Source organism: Rana temporaria, chromosome 11 (assembly GCF_905171775.1).
Source record: "Rana temporaria chromosome 11, aRanTem1.1, whole genome shotgun sequence".
In the NCBI taxonomy this organism is placed as follows: domain Eukaryota; kingdom Metazoa; phylum Chordata; class Amphibia; order Anura; family Ranidae; genus Rana; species Rana temporaria.
Window position 1 is genome coordinate 69099629 of NC_053499.1, and position 20821 is coordinate 69120449.

Below are 20821 nucleotides of genomic sequence, written 5' to 3' on the forward strand. Positions count from 1 at the left end.
ACTGCAGTACTGGTTTCATGTCCTCATTGCTCGTTTTTGCTTTGATGTTGCTGTAATTCTGCTCTGATCTCCACACTTCCTGCTTGTCTGGCTCCTTATAACCACAGTACTGGGAGCTTTTCACGATGGTCTAAGCTGTCATTACTGTGTGTCTAAAACTTAACAGAACCAATCAGATTCATTTTAAAAACAAAACACTGCCCTGGATTTGATTGTTTTTGTTCTGTGGGTCTCTTTACTTCACAGAAACATGAAACCAGTTTAAAAACGAAAGTGAAACTGTGGGCACATTATATGATTGAATTTAATCTATTTTTAATCATTTTTAAAAGGAATCAGTTAACTTTTATGTCTATATACCCTGTAAACAGTCATTTCAGCAAAAAAAATGTTTTCCTTTAGTGACCCTAATGCATTTCAATGTAAAAAATAATTGTTCTGGGCAATCAAATTAATGCCCAAGCACTTGATGCCTGTAAACACGCCTAAACGCTTGTAAAATCGTTAGACACTTTTACAAGCATCAGGCATTTTTCTGCCAAAACACTGCTGCCAGGAGGAAAATCTTCTTGGAAAGTTTTCAAAACATCCTGTATGCATGAGGCCTTATACTGCATGCTACAACAACCTGCAATCAGATCAATACACAGTATAACTTACAAATTTGGCCCGTCATTATTTTGCCAATGTGTTCATCATCTCTAAAAAATGCATGAATGTGCACTTACTTATTTAATTAAAAAAGTTAGAGAGCTAAACTATATGACATTTTTAAGGGACCACATCAAACATGGTCCTTTAAAACCCCATGAGTATATCCCAAAAGAAGTATAGTAAGCAATGTACCTTCTTCCATATACCAATTAGATTTGCTCTTCGGTTGGTGTGGAGTTTCAATCGAGCTACCATTTAAAGTGTAAAAAAATTCTGAACGGTTCCTGCTTCCTGATTCAGAGGTAGATCCTGAAACAGAAAAGATTAAAGGTATGTCCCAGAGAATCAGCTTTGAAAGTGTAAAATATTATTATGAGCCGCTTTTTGAAAGACGTAATTTGTCTATTCCACTACATATTTCCCTTAATACAGGTTTTCTTTTAAAGCGAGGCAGTCAGCCACTTCTAATCTACACTACTGAAAATGTTTGGTTGTCATGCAGGCTTAGTGGCTTCAATAATTCCCAAATCACTGACCAGTAACAACCGAGTTTTGATTTTACAATTAGGTGGCTACATGTTTTCTGGCTAAGTGACTATAGATGGCCATATGCTACTCAAATTTCAGCTGATTCCTACTGTTTTCAGCTGTGGGTGGCCCTGTTGGTACCAGCTGACTCTATAAAAACCGGGTGAAAAATTATCAGTTGATTAATGACTGTATTCCAGCAGGCTGGTATTCAGAAAGCCGCGAGTGCTGTGGCTGTCTGTATACAATAGCCAGCATGGGGAGACTCCTTTATCCACGTTGTATAATCACCAGATTTATTTTGTTCAGCTCTGAGAACCAATGCATAAGTCTAGCTTTAAAGAGCACTTAAGCCTAAGGCCCCATACACACGAGAGAATTTATCCGCGGATACGGTCCAGCAGACCGTTTCCACGGATAAATCCTCTCAAAGATTTCCGCAGATTTCTATGCGATGGAGTGTACTCACCATCGCATTGAAATCCGCGCGGAAATCCTCTGGCGATGACGTGTCGCGCCGTCGCCGCGATTATGACGCGGCGACGGGCGCGACGCTGTCATATAAGGAATTCCACGCATGCGTCAAATCATTACGACGCGTGCGGGGAATCCCTTTGGACGGATGGATCCGGTGAGTCTGTACAGACGAGCGGATCCATCCGTTGGGATGGATTCCAGCAGATGGATTTGTTCAGCATGTCAGCGAATATCCGATCTGCTGGAATCCATCCCAGGGGAGATATATCCGCAGATAAAGATCCGCTGGCGTGTACACACCATAGGATCTATCCGCTCAAACCCATTTGATGGGATTTATCTGCGGATGTATTCTATGGTGTGTACGGGGCCTAAGACTTAGGACTAGCCAGGCACCTAGCATTAGATTGTCAGCTCCCTTAGAGACTAGAAGTGAAATACGTGAATCTGTGTAATCAGTAAAAAAAGCGCTGTGTAAAAGTGATACTGTTATCTAAATGCAGGAAATGAAACACTCTTATCATATAACTAAATACTGATTCTAATACTCTGTACATAGCAAACCTCTCAACCCTGCACTTGGAACATAGCACACCTCTCAACCCTGCAGTCTGTACGTAGCGCACCACTAAGCTCTGCAGTCTGTACGTAGCGCACCACTAAGCTCTGCAGTCTGTACGTAGCGCACCACTAAGCTCTGCAGTCTGTACGTAGCGCACCACTAAGCTCTGCAGTCTGTACGTAGCGCACCACTAAGCTCTGCAGTCTGTACGTAGCGCATACAGTTTATCCTTTAGAAAGTACACATCTCTTCCTGTTCAACACTCCACATTGGAAGGAAGGAATGTGCAGAGCTCTGTGGTGAGAAGGCAAGCTGCCTGCTAATCTATTTATAGCAACCTCCCAAGACACACATTTTAGGCTACTTTTAACTCCTGTGTCGGAGAACTTGGCAGAAGTTATCAGGCTGATAACAGAGCTATAGAGCAGGTTGAAAGCCATGGGACTTGGGAGAGAGATATTTCTGAGACACTCCGACTCTCTAAGATGCTGTTTTTATACCCAATCATGTTACTAATCTGTTGCCAATTAACCTAATTAGTTTCAAAATGTTCTTCCAGCTCTCCTGCTAGTACCACTTCATTTGCCAGCTTTTAAATGCTGTCCCAACCTTTTTGATACGTGTTGCTGTAATCGATTTAAAAATTACCTTATTTTTTTTCATATATGTTTTATATTTTCTATTGTGAATAAAATATGGGTTTCTGAGATTTGCAAATCATTGCATTCAGTTTTCTATAGATTTTACATAGCATTTCAACTTTTTTGGAATATAAAAAACATACGTCAATTTACAGAACAAAGGGAGAAGGTGCTTGGGGCGTCTACTAGATTCTCAGTCTGCAGACTTAATTTAGGGCTTGTTCAAACTATGTGCTGTGGCTGGTGTTTTCCTGCATGGGATCAGACTGTTCACCCTGAAAAGGAGCCCCTGGGTAAGCATTTTTCAGCAACGGACAGGAGCTCACCTTAAGACTCTGTGGGCTAGATTCAGATAGGTGAGCGGATCTTTAGACAAACCTGTGCTTAAAGGGGGTCCATCTGTGCTGAAGAGGGGTCTGTGCTGAATGGAGGGGTCTGTGTGGAATGGGGGGGTCTGTGCTGAAGGGGGGTCCATCTGTGCTGAATGGAGGGGTCTGTGCAGAATGGGGAGGCATGGGGTGAAGCTGAATTAACTCGCAAGCAGTAGCGGGGTGATTTTAACCCCTGCTAGCGCTTGAAGTAAGGGTTAAATGCGACTGTGTATCCTCCCTGTCAAATCGTGCCCCCCCCCCCCCCCCCCGAAAAAATGTCAGCAGACGCCCATGTCCGCAGACAATATAGCTCAAGGACTTTCAATTTCGCCCCATTTGCACAAAACAAATTTACATGCAGTTTTAATGGAAACATTTTGAAAATGTTTAAATACAACCCCTATGTGAAGAGACCACATGAGAAGTTCAATGAACAGTGCAGAAAACCTACAAATTGACTTTAGAATACAAAGGTATGGATTTTTTTATATTCTGGTGCTGAGCTCACACAGATCGACTACAAAACAGAAGTATTGATTTCATCTGCAAAGACATCCCATTTTAAGGTTGTGTAAAAGCCTCTGGGGTTGATTTATTTCTAGCTAGGTGAAAAACCTTGACTACTTTAGTAAAACGGACCCCAGTTTGTTTTCTAATAAGACAATGAGCTTAAACCAGCCATACTATCCATTTAACCCTTAACACATATAAATACATTTGTAATAAACGATTTTATTACAAATGTAATTCCATCAGTAAATTGAGGAACCTGTTCTGAACGTGCATTAAAGCGGAGTAAGGCTCATTTAAAAGCCTAATGGTAGCTAAACACACATCAATATGATCATACCAGCAACTGATCATTCAGTGCAAATAAAATGTCGGAAAGAAAAGAAAGAAAAAACCGCAAACCGATTTAGTGAGCTCTAGATGACATGTGACAACTAAAGCCCTGTACACACACACACAATCGGTTTGTCTAATGAAAATGGACCGATGGACTGTTTTCATCGGACAAACTAATCGTGAGTGGGCCCTATCGGTTTGTTTTCAGTCGGTGAAAAAAAAATAGAACATGTTTTAAATTTTTCCTATGGATAAAAAACTGATAGAAAAATCCAATTGTATGTGTGGAACTCAATCGGACATTTTTGACTGATGGTGTGTAGGCAAGACTGATGAAAATCAGCTTCATCGGATATCCGTCTAAAAAATCCATCGGATTAGATTCCATCAGATATCCAATCGTGTGTACGAGTTTTAAGAGGGTATTATCCCCCAGATTGGAAAGATGTTCTCCTACTTCCTGCTGAATCTACAGAACGTGAAGTTAAGCCAAATCTCCCGAATTAGACACCAGAGGACAAAAGACTGACAATGGTTTAAACCCAACCGTATCCAAAATGAAAGAAACATTTTGGCTTTAGATATACAGTATTTGAAACAAATGTGAACGTGACATAAGTAGGAGTTGTCTTATGTCTTGCCTCGGACAGTTTGAAACATAAGACCTGATGTAACACGGCCTCTGAGATGGCTAAGGCCTCGTTCACACGATCAGTCTATCCGATGAGAACGGTCCGAAGGAGCGTTGTCATCAGTTAACCGATGAAGCTGACTGATGGTCTGATGTGCCTACACACCATAGGTTAAAAACTGATCGTGTCAGAACGCGGTGAGGTAAAACACAACGATGTGCTGAAAAAAACGAAGTTCAATGCTTCCAAAGCATGCGTTGACTGGTTACTGAGCACGCGTGGATTTTTAACCAATGCTTTTGCATACCAACCATCGGTTTTGACCTATCGGTTAGGCGTCCATCGGTTCAATTTTAAAGCAAGTTCTAAATTTTTTGACCGAAGGTTAACTGACCGATGGGGCCCACACACGATCGGTTTGGATCGATGAAAAGGTCCTTCAGTCCGTTTTCATCGGTTTTGACCGATCGTGTGTACGCGGCCTAAGGCCTCGTTCACACGAGCGCTGATGACCATACACATTGAAGGAGCTGTTTTGCATGTAGGCAGCCCATTCAGGTCTATGAGGAAGCAGCAGCTGATCCTAATATGACAGGCATGCAGGCGAGCGGTCTCAGCTGCAGACAGCGTGCATTCACCGTGTATGGGCATCAGTGCCCAAATCCGATTACCTCTCAAGGGATCAGGAAAGAATTTTTTTTTTCCCCTGCTGTAGCAAATTGAATCATGCTTTGCTGGGGTTTTTCACCTTCCTCTGGATCAACTGTGGGTGAAGGATTGTGTATATGGGATTGCATTGATTTTATTTATTTTTTGGTTGAACTAGATGGACTTGCATCTTTTTCAACCTGACTATGTAACTATGAACGAGGCCTAACGCCGCGTACACACGATCATTTTTCGGGTTGTAAAAAATGAGGTGTTTTTTTATTGTCATTAAAAACGATCGTGTGTGGGCTTCAGAGCATTTTTCGGGTTCTAAAAAAAATGGGCAAAAAAAAAAATCGAACATGCTCTATTTTTTCACGACGTTTTTAACGTTGTCGTTTTTAAGGTTGTAAAAAATGGTCGTGTGTGGGCTTTAACGACGTGAAAAATCCGCACATGCTCAGAAGCAAGTTATGAGACGGGAGCGCTCGTTCTGGTAAAACTACCATTCGTAATGGAGTAAGCACATTCATCACGCTGTAACAGACAGAAAAGCGCGAATCGTCTTTTACTAACACAAAATCAGCTAAAGCAGCTCAAAGGGTGGCGTCATCCGCATTGAACTTCCCCTTCATAGTGCCATTGTATGTGTTGTACGTCAGCGCGCTTTGCTAGAGCATTTCTTTTTCACGATCGTGTGTAGGCAAGGCCGTTTTAATGATCGGGTTGAAAAAAACGTCGTTTTTTCTAGAGCCTGAAAAACGTTGTTTTTTACAACCTGAAAAATTATCGTGTACGCGGCATAAGAGTGCTGCAATGGTTGAGTAATATCCTAACTCTAAATGAAGGGCACAGCAAAATGAACCTCAAGTCATCTGAATGAATGCAAAACACATCTTCACAAAGATGAAAAGGAAACGCATAGTATATTCAGGTACACACCATAATCTAGTTTAGTAAGGATACACTCCAGATACCTGTAACCTTTGGTTTGCTATGATTGGATAAGCTCTTTTCACTTCCACATCTTGACGTAAAGGCAAGTTTTAAAGGCCTCCTTTCTTGGGTTACAGATTCTGCAATAAAGAGAGATATTTTCAGCATTGGACACAATCAAAGAGCCAGGTAGCCAATCTGTCTAAACTTTTCAAGCCTTATTTAACCCCAACAACCTAGTTACATTTTATAGCTGGAATAATGACATCACTATAGCCTGATGCTGCTTTGCACCAGGACTCTATACAACATTGGCCAATATAATAAAGCCATCAATTAAAAAAAGTATAGTTACCCAAAGCAAGTAGAGCACATTGCACATTGGTAAAACACACCACTGTGCTTTATAAAAGTGCAATTTAACCACTTCAATACTTTTCCCCCTTTCTGGCCAGGCCAATTTTCAGCTTTTGAAATTTATATCATTTTCTTCACACAAATAGAGCTTTCTTTTGCTCCCACTTCCGGCGATAGATCGCCATCTATGGTCCTCCTCCGTCCCCCCACTGTCTTCTGGGAGACACACAGGTCCCAGAAGACAGAAGGGACCAGTGGAGACGCGCAGTGCGACTTGCGCAGTAGGGAACCCAGGTTGTGAAGGCTAAACTTTATGATTCCCTTACTGAAGATGGCGGCACCTCCAGCCAGGAGCCGAGGGATGGTCGGCTTCGGATGAGGACATTGTGGGCGCCCTGAACAGGTAAGAGTCCTTATTTTAAAAGTCAGCAGGTGCAGTATTTTTTTTTCGCTGGATATCCGCTTTAATGAAGTAGAAGTAACACTAAGGCTGGCCATACATTATACAATTTTCTTGTACAATTTTCTTTTAGATTTATCAAAACCATATATTAGGAGGTCATACCTAAACATTTTCAATTAGTATGCAATCAGGCAGGGCCTTGCACTAAATGGTTGAAGTACAGTAAATCTAAAAGAAATTGAACAAGAAAGTTGTCCCATGTATGGCCAGCCTAAGAGAAAATAGAAGTTTCCGTCGCTCATATTGGGAGGTTGGAGAGATAGCATAAGAAAAAGGGGGTAGAGTTATCTACTTTGGGGAGTAAGGCCAGCCAAAGACACATTTCTTTCATGCAACCACAGACAGAGCTGAAAGGGGAATCAATCCCGCTGAGCCACAGTGTTCTCCAGGTGAGGTGGGGGAAGCCATCCCCACCAAGAGAACACATTATTATTATTGCTAGCAGTTATAACAGCCACTGGTGATGAATACATGTACAATCTGGCAGGCTGGATCATTTGATCAACTTAGGTACATTCAGCCTGCCCATGCATGATTTGAATCTCAGACAGTTCCTGCTGAACGCCCCTCCCCCCCCCCCCCCCCCCCAGGATGGAACCATCCACAGTCGGCTTAAAACGGAGTTCCACCCAAAAGTGGAACTTCCGCTTAAACCACTCCTTGCCCCCTTACATGCCACATTTAGCATGTCATTTTTTTGGGGGGGAGTGGGGGCTTTAGTAGGAGTGGGACTTCCTGTCCCACTTCCTGCTTCCGCCCAGGGAATGCTTAGGCTATACGTCATATCGCCTTTTGGCAGCCCCTCCCTGTAGGCGATCGCCTGGGACACGTGACAGGTCCCAGGCAAACTCCTGACCACTCAGAGCGCAGTGTCGCTCACGCATGCGCAGTGAGTGCCCGGCCATGAAGCCGAAAGCTGTCATGGCCGGGCACCCACGCTATGAATGGAGGTGCCGGCCGGAGAGGGGGAGAAAGGAGCGGAGCTCCAGGTGGGGCGGTGCTGGAACGTGGAGCAGGCGAGTGTCTGTTTATTTTGTGTGGCCACCATTATTTTCCAGCACTGCCTTAACCCTCTTGGGCATGGAGGTCACCAGAGCTTCACAGGTTGCCACTGGAGTCCTCTTCCACTCCTCCATGACGACATCATGGAGCTGGTGGACGTGAGCGACCTTGCGCTCTTCCACCTTCCGTTTGAGGGGTGTACTCACTTTGTCAGATAATGTATATATATTATATTATATTGATATAGGGGTGATTCGACTCAGAGGTGGAGAGCGTTTTTAAGCGAGTCCACGTCAGACAGGAACAAATAAAGGGCAACCTTTATTGAAACACAAAGTTTAGTTCATTAAGGTTGCCCACTCAGGGGTTATTCTTCAGCAACCACACACAATGAGGAATGCTAGCCCACCTAATTACACTTCAGCAGCACTGGTCCCTCAGATCACAGGTCCTTCAGGCTCAATTAACCTTTTTGGCACAACACCTCACTGTACTGGCCCACTCCTAACCTCCAGATAGGGTTTTCCCAGCACCCTGAGCTCTCACAAACTTCTCTGGAACTTTGACTCCCTTCAGACCCCCTGTAAATAAGTAGTACAACTAGACAATCATTTTTGTTTGTTTAAGATAGTTTAAATGGGCCTATTCACACTAGGAACAGCATGCAAATCGTACCGGACTGCTGTGCGATTCACATGCAGTTCTGTGCAGTGCAATTTCAGACCTATTCATGTTGAATGGGCTGAAACTGCACCGCACCACACCAAAGGAAGTGCATGCACTACTTTTTGAAATGCATGGCAACCACTTTGCGTAGTACTTTTGTACCATGTAATCCGGTGCGGGCAAACGCACTACGTTTGCGACCTGCATTAACTTTGCACTGACTCCTTTAATAGATCGCAAGTGCAGTGGGATTGGAATGCGGTGTGGGAAGCCACACGGGAATGTGGCTTTTCCGCACTGCATTCTAGTGTGAGCGGGCCCCTAAGGCCCCTTGCACACAGGGTGGACTCCGTCTGCTTAGCGGGGAATCTGTCCACTGATCCCCACTGAGCAGGCTGGTCGGTATCTACTCCGCTTATGCAGAGCGCACACAGACACAGCCCGCTCTCCTCTATGTATGGTCAGATGTCGGTGGGTATAAACAGACACGTCTGTTTACATCCGCAGCTCCATACAGAATAATGGAGGATCCAATCGGGTTGAAAAAACTGACAGGCGGACCCGCCTGGGTAAAGGGGCCTAAATATTTTTGAATAATAACTGTCAAAGTTGTAAAAAGTAATGCACAATATATTTTAGAAATCTGACACTTTGAATTAAGTATATAAAACAGCAAAAAAGTGATCAAACTAATACAATACAGAAAAGAATAAGACCAAATTCCTACCTGGAATGATGTCATTAATGTGTAGAAGAAGGGTGCTTTCAACACTAGCAAAGCTACACAGCTGGATTCCATTATATCTTCCATCCCAATTTCCTATAGGATTGTCCTTTAAAGTCAAAAGAAAACATCAGTTCCACCTTTATATCAAATAAACATCCAGCAGTAGAACGAGAAGGCAGCATCCAGCAGTAGAAGGAGAGAATCAAATAACCTAGTCTCTAACAGTAACTCTTTATAGAGAAATGTGAATGTAGTCTAATTTAGGACTGGGCACCACAAAAAAAACTAAATTACAAACTTCCATTCTGAAACTGTTTATTTTGAGCTAGCCTCACATTGCTTACATCACGGTCAGCTAAAAATTTCCACTTCTAGCCGTGAAAGACACATTAAGGCAACTACACATTTCTCAAAAAAAATATAATATACTTATATAGTTAATATAACTAGCTCAAAAAGCCCAACAAAAGAGCTGATATAATCCAAAAAAATTGTCTTTGTTAAAAAGAAAAACTACTTTTATTTTCTTAAAAAATGAAAAAAGTAAAAAATTAACAAACATGTTATACGTACCGGCTCTGTGTAGTGGTTTTCCACCGAGCAGCCCAGATTCTCCTCTTCTCGGATCCCTCTTCGGAGCTCCTGGCCCCTTCCTCCTGTTGAATGCCCCCACAGCAAGCAGCTTGCTGTGGGGGCTCCAGAGCTGAGCCACAGCTCCCTGTGTCCATTCAGACACGGAGCCGCAGCCTGGCCCTGCCCCATTTCTCTCCCTATTGGCTGATTGACAGCCGTGGGAGCCGATGTAGACCTTTTAAGCGAGGGTTGAAGCTGAACAGCTGTATCTCTCAATGACAGGTAACTGCCAGTGGCAGATACTTGCAAGATCCCATTTGGTCAAGTCTTGCAGGCATTAGGGCCTTAGGTAGGTTGCTGAATACAAGGGTTCAAAAAGCTGACTCTTTTTATAGAAGGTTGTTTGAGCAATTGTAAACACAAAGGGGTGGGCTTTGAAGTACACAGGAAGCCATACACTATCAGGAGGTCCAACAGTAGTTCAACTGAAGGATGGGAAAATTACAACAACTGTTAACAGGCCCAATGAAGCATAACTGGAGACTACCTGATGGACCAATGTCTGAATCTGACAACGGATGAGGCCAAAACAATCAGAATGAGGGTGCAGAACAAAACTGATGCCCAAAACCAAGGCAAAAACAATCATTAACCAAAAAGAAATGACCCAACATGGAAGGGAGCAAAGGACCATAGACCAAGTGAGAAACTGCACAATCTGAACATACCAAAGGGTTAAGAAAACGGGAAGGTTAAAACTCTAAACCAAACATGTTTAACGAGGAAAGGAAACAAGTCCCTGAACCAAAAAGGCTCCAAAAAATTAGAACTGAGGTGGTAGAAACAGATTAATCCGAACTACAACCACAAAACTTTACATGCTGGCCAGGGAAAGACTCAGGCGAGGTTCACAATATTGCGATGCAGGAACCAGTGCGCTTCCAGCACGGGTTCCCGCATTGCATGTCTCTGGCAAGCAGTTCCCACAGCCCTATGCGAACCGGTGTGAGTGTCAAAACAAAGTTAATGGCACCCCCAGATTGGTTCACAGATCGCAGTGCGAACTGTCAAATTGCAGGAGACGAATCGCATGGACGCTGCACCATTTTGGTCTGAATGTGATGTAATTTCAGCCATACAATCTGTATGGCTAAATTTGCATCGCACAGACATCGCATGTGATCTGCACAGCAATGCAGTGCAAATCACATGCGATATCTGGCATCGCTATAGTGTGAACCCAGCCTCAACATGAAACCACCACAAAACCCCCATAAAAAAAGTCAGCTACACTGCTTATGTAAAACATACTAATTAATCAAGAAATAGGATAGTTGTTAGGATGCCATATGCTTATTTAAGATTGTTGTATTTATACATAATATATGTTTTTCATGAGCAGTGAGGATAGATTTCTTCTGCGAGGAAACTGAAGTAGGTTTTTGAAACATAATCCTTTCGCTAAGGTGAGTCTAACCACAGAAGAACCCTGAAATTGACCCACAGCCTGCCAAGAATGTGAAAACGACTTACAAAGAATTCCATTTTATTAACTAAAAGCGAAAATACACTGCATCTGAGCACCACAAACTCCATTTAATTTGTTTTTAATAATCAAACCAACATCAGCCATCCATCCATGTCTCTATGCTTTATTTTGCTAAGAAATCACTTTGAAAAACACCCCCCTAGCATTACTGGCTGTGGCCATCTTGAATAACGCAAAGGATTCATGCAGCATTTACTTCCTGAAATCAATCTGCCCTTAGCTCAGGCATACAGACAGGAGGTTATGCTTAGCTGAGAAAACACCTCCTAAAGACTCCTGGCATGACATAATTGCCTAGGCCTGGAAACCAGGAAGCAACTGAAGAAATGTAAACAAAGTTTAAAACAAGAAAATATGGTATACTTTCCTATCTATTTACTAATGCTAGCAGCATAAGAAATAAAAATAAATGTTGACTGAGAGACTGAAGTTTCACTTTTAGGCCCCTTTCACATGGACCGTTCAGGTCCGCCTGTCAGTTTTGACGGCTGACCTGAACAGCCGCTCCATGCAGTCCTATGGAGCATCGGATGTCAGCGGAGACATGTCCGCTGACATCCGATCCGCCAAAAATCAGACGGATGGTGATACGTCCCCATTCATCCATGGCGGATCGGATCGGGTGAGATCGGATGAAAACAGACATGCTGTCCGTTTTCATCAGATCTCTCCATAGGAGACAGCGGCTCTGCACAAGCCCCTCCCCACTCAGTGAGCAGAGAGGGACTTGTCATCCGCCGGCTCAGAGGAGATCAGCGGAAAGCTGGCGGACTCCGTTGTGTGGAAGAGGGCTAACAAGGGTAGGCAGGAAATTAAAGTTAGGACCCAATCATGAACTCAAATAACCCTGCCTAAACCTGACTGCAAGAATCACAGGGCAAAGAATGTTCCAAATCCTCCACCCAATTCAAAGATGCAGCAGCAATGAACAGGAGTCAAACAGTGAAGGAAACTCACTTGAATGGATCAAGAATAATAATAATAATAATGTTTACACTTATATAGCGCCAATTACAGCGATGCCGCTGTGTCTAAGCGCTGATAATGGTTGTCATTATTACCCAACTCAATGGTACTCAGTTTACTGACCTCGGAAGGATGAAAGGCTGAGTGGACCCCGCCTGCAACCCTTGGGACACAGGCAATCACAGACTGCTGCAAAGGAGCATTAGCTCCCTGTGCTATCTTACCAGCTTGAAGAGGGAACAGTGCCAGAAAGGTGTTCTTTGTATGCACACTGGACATCTTTACAGCTGCTGTTTTTGGCATCAGGTGCATGTTATCCAATGTGTCCATGCACACATAAGATTCTATCAGGGTTTTTTAGCAGGGGCATTTTCAGGCTGTACCACATCTGGTCTAATGTTGAAAGACAGGACAAGACAAAGCTATTCAGTGTTTATTAGCGTTTATGAGCCGTAAGCTTTTGTGGGGTATAGTTTTGCTAAAAAAAATGCGAACATAGCAAGATGCTTAAAACCGCTAATGCAAAAAACTCTTCAAAACGCAACAAAACTCTTCTTTTTTAATGTGGCATTCTATAGCTAATGCTACTGTGGTTCTTTTAACGTCCAGTCTGCATGAGGCCTAAGACTGCAGATCAGCCAAGGCAGAGGGGCCTAACCCTATGGGGACAAGTCCCATGGAGTCTTGAAATCCTTCCCTGTTCCTGATGGAGGATACCAGTTGTCCCACCAGCAGACAGGCCAGGGAGACATAGGGCCCTTTTCTGATGGAATTTATCTGCAAGCCAGGGTCTAAGGTGCCCCTTGAAGCATGAATCTCTCCTCCTTAATCCAAAAGCCATCAACTGGGGATTACCCTTTAAAAGGATCAGTGAGGGTAAAATAAGACCTCTGTTACTGTCCACAACTGGAACCAGACTACCTCTCCTGACACAGGTAGGAGTCTTGGTCCTTCTTGATGGTGAAAATACAGCAGTACCTAGATGGTGTCCAGCGGTGTACAAACAGTGGACCTGACCAGAGAGATCCCATGAAGTAGATGGAACCACTTGTTCCGGAACTTCAAAATTAGATGTATTTCTTAGTTAGAGGAGGTAACAGTGGGTCTATCCTTTCCCCATTCTGTTAAAGAAACAAATAATTATATAAATATATAAAAAATGGTATCGGTGCATCACTAGTTTTAATAGCACTTTCCCGTTCGGGAAACCGTTTCCAAAAACGAGGGAATCGGATAACACTATTAGGTTCTAGGAGCAGGAAAAAAAATGCTCATAATAGTTTCTAGGAGCTTAAAAATGCTAGTGTAATTGTACTTTTCTTTTAACTTTTCAAAAAATACTATAGTATTAAAGCAATTCTAAAAAGGAAAGGAATACATTTCTCACTCTGGCAATTAAAAATGTAACACTTACCATATCTACTCCGACAAAATATCCAAGGCTCTCTTTGCCAGGCAGGACATCACAGAAGATCACAGTCCCAAATTCCATTCCTTCCCCGATTTTCAGAGACACCCTGGAGTTAATTTCTAGAGGAGGGATTTCTGTCTGGCTACTGTCCACCGGTGATGCATAATCACTTTCTATTTCCTCATCTTCTTCCTCACACAGCTCCAATTTATCAAGAGCGACAAACACTCCACACTCTTCATCACATCGGAATAACTGTTTTCCCTGGTAAGAACCATCCGTAAATCCCTGACCACGGCCATCTTCCTGGTGGGTGGGAACAAAATAAGATAGACATTGAATATAATTCATGTTCTTAAATACACAATACACATAAAAAAAAAAAAAATTAGCAGGAATCTTTTCACCAATAGAACCCCCCCCCCCCATGCTAGCTGTCACAATTTAAAACATTTGGGATGATGGACTGAACAGTGCTTCGTGAGATGTTCAAAGCTTGGGATATTTTTTTTTTATAACCTAACTCTGCTTTAAACTTCTCCACTTCTAAAAAACTCTTGGCACAGGTCCTTACGGCCGCACAGTGTTTGGTAGCCTTGAAATGGAAAAAAAGAAACCTCCCTCCCTGTTTGAACTGCACTCTAGAATCAGGGACGTCAAGCGGATGGCGTATATAACGGCCTCCCTGAATGACACTCTCGATACTCACAACCGGGTATGGGAACTATGGAATGTGCTGGAGGCCCCGATCGCATGATCAACCCCCGTTCTGGGGGGGCACAGCTTGGTTGGGATCTCCGGGCTGCGGGGGGGAGGTCTTGGGCGGGTGGTTGTCCTCTCTTTTCTCTTCCTCCTCTTTCCTTTTACTGACTTCTTTTAACTTCTACACTATACCCCATTCTCCTCTGTTCGCTAAAGCACACTCTGGCAGGCAGGACATTGTGATGGTAAAAGGCACTTGGCCCTTTGTTCACTTAAAGCGGAGGTTCACCCTCAAAATTAACTTTCTATCTATGCTATCTGCAGCCTTAATAAAGGCTTGTAGCGTTGTAATTTTTTTTTAATCTGGACACTTACCTGTCTTCAGCCTCACTTCCGGGTCTTCTTCCTTGCGGGGAGTGGGCGTGTCGCTCCTTTTCCCCGACGGGGAGCTCTGCGCAATGTCTCCTGGGAGTGAGTGTTGATCCTCCCAGGAGACGATTGATGTGCGGGTAAAGCGTGTCATCGCCTTCCGAAAATATCCGACAGGGGCTCGGCTCTTTACGGCGCCTGCCGTGTAGAGCCGACTGCGCAGGCGCCATAAAGTGCCGAGCCCATCTTGGATATTTTCGGAAGGCATGACGCGCTTTACCCACACGTCAATCATCTAGGCCTCGTCTTAGGAACGCCTACTTCCCGGGGGAGTGAGAACCCGGAAGCCGGGTGAATAGAACGCAAAAAAACATAAGTACAGCTGAAAAAAATCCAGCATACTGTTGATGTCAGCAGTATGCTGGATGTAACAGTATATAGATGTTTTAGGGTGAACCCCCGCTTTAAATGGATCTTGCTTTGTAATGTCTTTAGTGGTTTGCCCTGCATATTTTGCTTCAGTTTTATAGCCGGCAATATTGTTTGTCCTGCCAAGTGCTGACTCTCTACAGTGATTTATGTACTTTTATGTTCTTTTGTCCCTTTTTTATTTTTTGTCTGGAAAATGTTGAAAATCAATAAAATTTAAGTTTTCAAAAAGAACTTCTCCACAACTTTATCCCTGACCTGTCTGATGTGTTCCTTGGCCTTCATGATGCTGTTTATTCACCAGAATAGCTTTATTTATACTGAGAATAAATGACACACAGGTGGACTCTATTTAGTTATTAGGTGACTTCTGAAGGTAATTGGTTCCACTAAATCTTAGTTAGGGGTATCCGAGTAAAGGGGGCTAAATACAAATGCACGTCACAAAAAAAATTGAAACCCATTTATCATTTTCCTTCCACTTCACAATTATAGTACATCCGAAAAGTATTCACAGCGCTTCACTTTTTCCACATTTTGTTTTGTTACAGGCTTATTCCAAAATAGATTAAATTCATTATTTTGCTAAAAATTCAACAAACAATATTCCATAATGACAACGTGAAAAGTTTGTTTGAAATCTTTGCAAATTTATTAAAAATAAAAATAAAATAAAAAATCCCATGTACATAGGTATTCACAGCCTTTGCTCAATACTTTGTTGAAGCACCTTTGGCAACAATTACAGTTTAAAGGGTTTTTTTTCCTAAATAGCTTGCTTTACCTTAGTGCAGTCCTCCTTCACTTATCTCATCCTTTGATTTTGCTTTTAAATGTCCTTATTTCTTCTGAGAAATGCTCACTTCCTGTTCTTTCTGTAACTACACACCGTAATGCAAGGCTTTCTTCCTGGTGTGGAGAAAGCCTCTTGAGGGGGAGGGGGCGAGCAGGCAAGTCAGGACACTCTCTACTTTGCAGATAGAGAAAGGAGCTGTGTGTTAGTGGGCATTCTGACACTCCTGCTCACCCCCTCCCCCTTCAAGAGGCGTTCCCCACACCAGGAAGAAAGCCTTGCATTACATTGGTGAGTTACAGAAAGAAGAACAAGAAGTGAGCATTTCTCAGAGTAAATAAGGAAATTTAAAAGCAAAATCGAAGGATAAGGTAAGTGAAGGAGGACTGCACTAAGGTACAGGAAGCTATTTGGGGGGGGGGGGGGGAATGTTCCTTTACAACCCCTTTAAGTTTTTGTGCGTTTGATGCTACAAGCTTGGCACACATATTTTGGGACAGTTTCTCCCATTCTTCTTTGCAGGACCTCTCAAGCTCCATCAGGTTGAATGGGGAGCATCAGTGCACAGCCATTTTCAGCTCTCTCTACAGATGTTCAATTGGGTTAAAGTCTTTGCTCTGGCTGGGCCACTCAAGGACATTAACAGAGTTGTCCCATAGCCACTGCTTTGTCATCTTGGTTGTGTGTTTAGGACCGTTGTCCTGTTGGAAGAAGAACCTTTGCCTCAGTCTGAGGTCCAGAGCGCTCTGAAGCAGGTTTTCATCAAGGATGTCTCCGTACATTGCTGCATTCTTTTTGCCCTCGATCCGGACTAGTTTCCCAGTTCCTGCCACTGAAAAACATCCCCACAGCACAGTGTTGCCACCACCATGCTTCACTTTAAATATGGTATTGGCCAGGTGATGAGTGGTGCCTGGTTTCCTCCAGACATGACGCTTGCTATTCAGGCCAAAGAGTTCAATCTTTGTTTCATCAGACCAGAGAATTTTGGTTATCATGGTCTGAGAGTCCTTCAGGTGCCTCCAGGCTGTGCCTTTTACTGAGGAGTGGCTTCCGTCAGGCCACTCTACTATACAGACTGGTTCGTGGAGTGCTACAGAGATGGAAGGTTCTCCTCTCTCCACAGAGAAATGCTGGAGCTCTGTCAGAGTGACCATTGGGTTCTTTGTCACCTCCCTGACTAAGGCCCTTCTCCACCAATTGCTCAGTTTGGCTGGGCGTACCGCTCTAGGAAGAGTCTTGTGGGTTCAAAACTTCTTCCATTTAAAGATGATGGCGGCCACTGTGCTCATTGGGACCTTCAATGCGGCAGACATTTTTTTTGTACCCTTTCCCAGATCTGTGCCTCGATACAACCCTGTCTCAGAGGTCTACAGACAATTCCTTGGACTTTATGCACTGTTAACTGTGGGACTTTATATAGACAGGTGTGGGCCTTTCCAAATCATGTCCAATCAACTGAACTTACCAAAGGTGGACTCCAATCAAGTTGTAAAAACATCTCAAGCATGATCAGTGGATACAGGGTGCACGGGAGCTCAATTTTGAGTGTCATGGCAAAGGCCATGTACATATGACTTTTTTTTCCGTTTTTTTATTTTTAATATATTTGCAAACATTTCCCAAATTTTCTTTCACTTTGTCATTATGGGGTATTGTTTGTAGAATTCTGAGGAGAATAATGAATTTAATCTATTTTGGAATAAGGCTGTAACAAAATGTGGAAAAAGTGAAGCGCTGTGAATACTTTCCAAATGCACTGCATGTGCCACTTTGTGTTGGTCTATTACCCATATCACATAAAATCCCCAAATCCCAAAATTCAAGGCACTGCAAGTGTTGTTCCCGGCGCCATTTTTTTATTTTTTTCCCTTTTCTGATTTTAGGCCAACTATTCCAATTGACCCTGTTTAAGCAGAGAGCCGCTGAGAGCCCTTCACAGCCGCTCCCCACCCCTCCACAGCTCAGCGCTCCAGTGAGCGCAGGGAGGCAGAGCGGAAAACTGCTGACTTATAGTCAGCAGCTCTCTGCTCAGGGAGCTGTGAGAACCAAGCAATTGGTGGTGTTCGATTTCTCGGTTCTCAGTACAGAGGTACCAAAAGGACAGATGCAGCATCCACCTAGGCAAGTATAAATCTGGGAGAAAAAAAAAACCATACTTCTCTTAAATAAACGGATAAATTGAAATCTCCTTGCAAGCTACTAAACAGAAAATCTAAGTAGTGGCAGTAACCTTGAGGGGGATAAAAGGGAGGCAAGCGGACAAAACAATACAAACATTTCCATTTCATTTTCAGATTAATGGCTTATATCCAGTAGAATAAAAAATAGGATTTTTTGTACTCACTGTAAAATCCTTTTCTCTGACGTCCATGAACAGACACAGCTCCTTAAATCTTGACAAGTGGGTTATGTTCCTGTTCACAGGAGAGGACTAGGCAGAAACATGTTAGATAATTAAATACATGTTACTTTAACAGAGTTTAACAGCCCCGCCCAGGGGGCGGTCCCTCTAGACATAACCCTCCTCCCTGCAGTATGCAGCCTCAGTTCGTAACAAGCAGTAAAAACCTAAAAAGAAGGGGAGAGTGCTGTGTCCGTCCATGGACGTCAGAGAAAAGGATTTTACGGTGAGTACAAAAAAATCCTATTTTCTCTTATCGTCTATGGACAGACACAGCTCCTTAAATCTTGACAAGTGGGACGTCCCCAAGAAGTGTCAAAAACGAGGGGTGGGAACAGTATCAGTAAAACCAATTTAACTTCACCCCAAAACAAGCAGAGCTTCTCAACGGAGGAGTTGCAACCTTAAACAGCCGCCTGCAAAACCTAGCGGCCGAAAGAAGCATCAGAAGATGCACTCACAACAACCTTGTAAAATTTGGAAAAAGTGTGAACGGACGACCAATTCGCCGTCTCGCACACCTGTGAGACAGACACACGATGTCGGAAAACCCAGGAAGTACCCATTGCCCTGGTCGAAGGTGCCGTGACCGGAAAGAGGGCGCCCGCCCCCTAAGAGCATAGGCCTGTATGACGGTCTGCCTGATCCACCGAAAAATAGTGGTCGACGAGACCGCCAGGCTCCTTTTGTGGACCAAACACCGAAACAAAAGGAGCGTCAGATCTCCGAAACTGAGCCGTAGCAGGCAGGTACACCCGCAAAGCGCGTACCATGTCTAAAGTATGAAACGCAACCTCCGTAGGATGTGCCGGCCAAGGACATAAGGATGGAAGAACAAAAGTCCTTGTTCAGACGAAAGGCCGAAACCACCTTCGGAAGAAGGGAAGGTTGCGGGCGCACCATCACCACCTAATCCTTATGAAGGATCAAGCATGGCGACTTGCAAGACAGTAATGGCCACTAAAAACTGCCACCTTCCGAGATAGTGTCAAGGGAAGAATCTTTCTGATTTCCAAAAGGAAGGTTCCTGAAGAACCGAGAGCACCAGAGTCAAAACTCATAGGGGAAGAGGTGGGCCAAGAGGGGGAAGTATATGACACACCCCCTGCACAAAAAGGTGCCCACCAGGGAATGGGCCGCAAAAGGCCACTGAAAAAAAACACAGCCAAGGCTGAAATCTGCCCCCAAAACGGTGCTTAAATCGGTGTTCCAGCCTTTTTTTAAGTTTCTTAAAAGTCAGCAGCTACAAAAAGTGTAGCTGCTGGCTTTTAATAAAAAGACACTTACCTGCTCCACGGTTCCAGCGACGTGGCGGCCAGGGGACAGGAAGCCCCCACCCCCCCCCCCCAAAAAAAATTACATGCCAAATGTGGCATGTAAGGGGGCAAGGAGTGGGTTAAGCGGAAGTTCCATTTTTAGGTGGAACCCCGCTTTAAGGCAATTTTTAGATCCACTCCAAGCTGTAAAAACAGCAGGACCCACGTCACCCCATCTCTTCGCAACAAGAGATGTAGGCCTTCCAGGTGCGATGGTAGATCCTCCAGGAAGAAGACTACCGTGTACTCAGCATGGTGAGATGACAGAGTCGGACAGATCCCGGTCTCTTAAAACCTGGCTTCCAATAGCCATGTCGTGCAAGCCAGCAACTGTACAAGAGGAAGTATGGCATCCTGAGACAGAAGGTCCTCCTGTCCTGGCAACCGCCAGGGTAGCTGCGCCACCAGGCTCCCGAGATCGGCGTACCAAGGATGCCAAGGCCAATCTGGAGCGATTAGAATCAACAGGATCCCCTCAGCCTCCACTCTGTGGAGCAGCCGTGGAAGCAACTACAATGGAGGAAAGGTATAAAGTAGCCCATACTGATGAGGCTACATACAATGGCGGGTTTGGGTGCCGGCGTGATCGGCTTACGCACCCAGGGACGTTTTAGTCCCCCAGATGAGCCTTTGTTGGCCTGGGAGGGCCAACCGCAATGGAGGTAGCTGTCGGCCAGGTCCACTGTGAGTGAGGCAACACCACAGCTCAGTCATATGTGGACCTCAGAGCGAAAGCTCACCAGCCACCCCAGGAGTCATGGGGTATGTCGTGGCAGACCCAGTCTCTTTGCAAAGGTGT

The 20821-nt window shown here is 44.0% G+C and overlaps 1 protein-coding gene across 2 annotated transcripts in view; it reads right to left on the reverse strand.

Moving 5' to 3' along the window:
- Window positions 1-20821, reverse strand: part of CYLD (CYLD lysine 63 deubiquitinase) — a 133070-nt gene that overhangs the window by 67974 nt on the left and 44275 nt on the right. For both annotated transcript variants that reach the window (XM_040328703.1, XM_040328702.1), the window contains 4 exons: window positions 14013-14315; window positions 9511-9616; window positions 6337-6435; window positions 847-963 (listed from right to left, as the gene is read on the reverse strand). In XM_040328703.1, the coding sequence (XP_040184637.1) occupies window positions 847-963; window positions 6337-6435; window positions 9511-9616; window positions 14013-14315 (625 nt within the window). The remainder of the gene's footprint in view (window positions 1-846; window positions 964-6336; window positions 6436-9510; window positions 9617-14012; window positions 14316-20821) is intronic.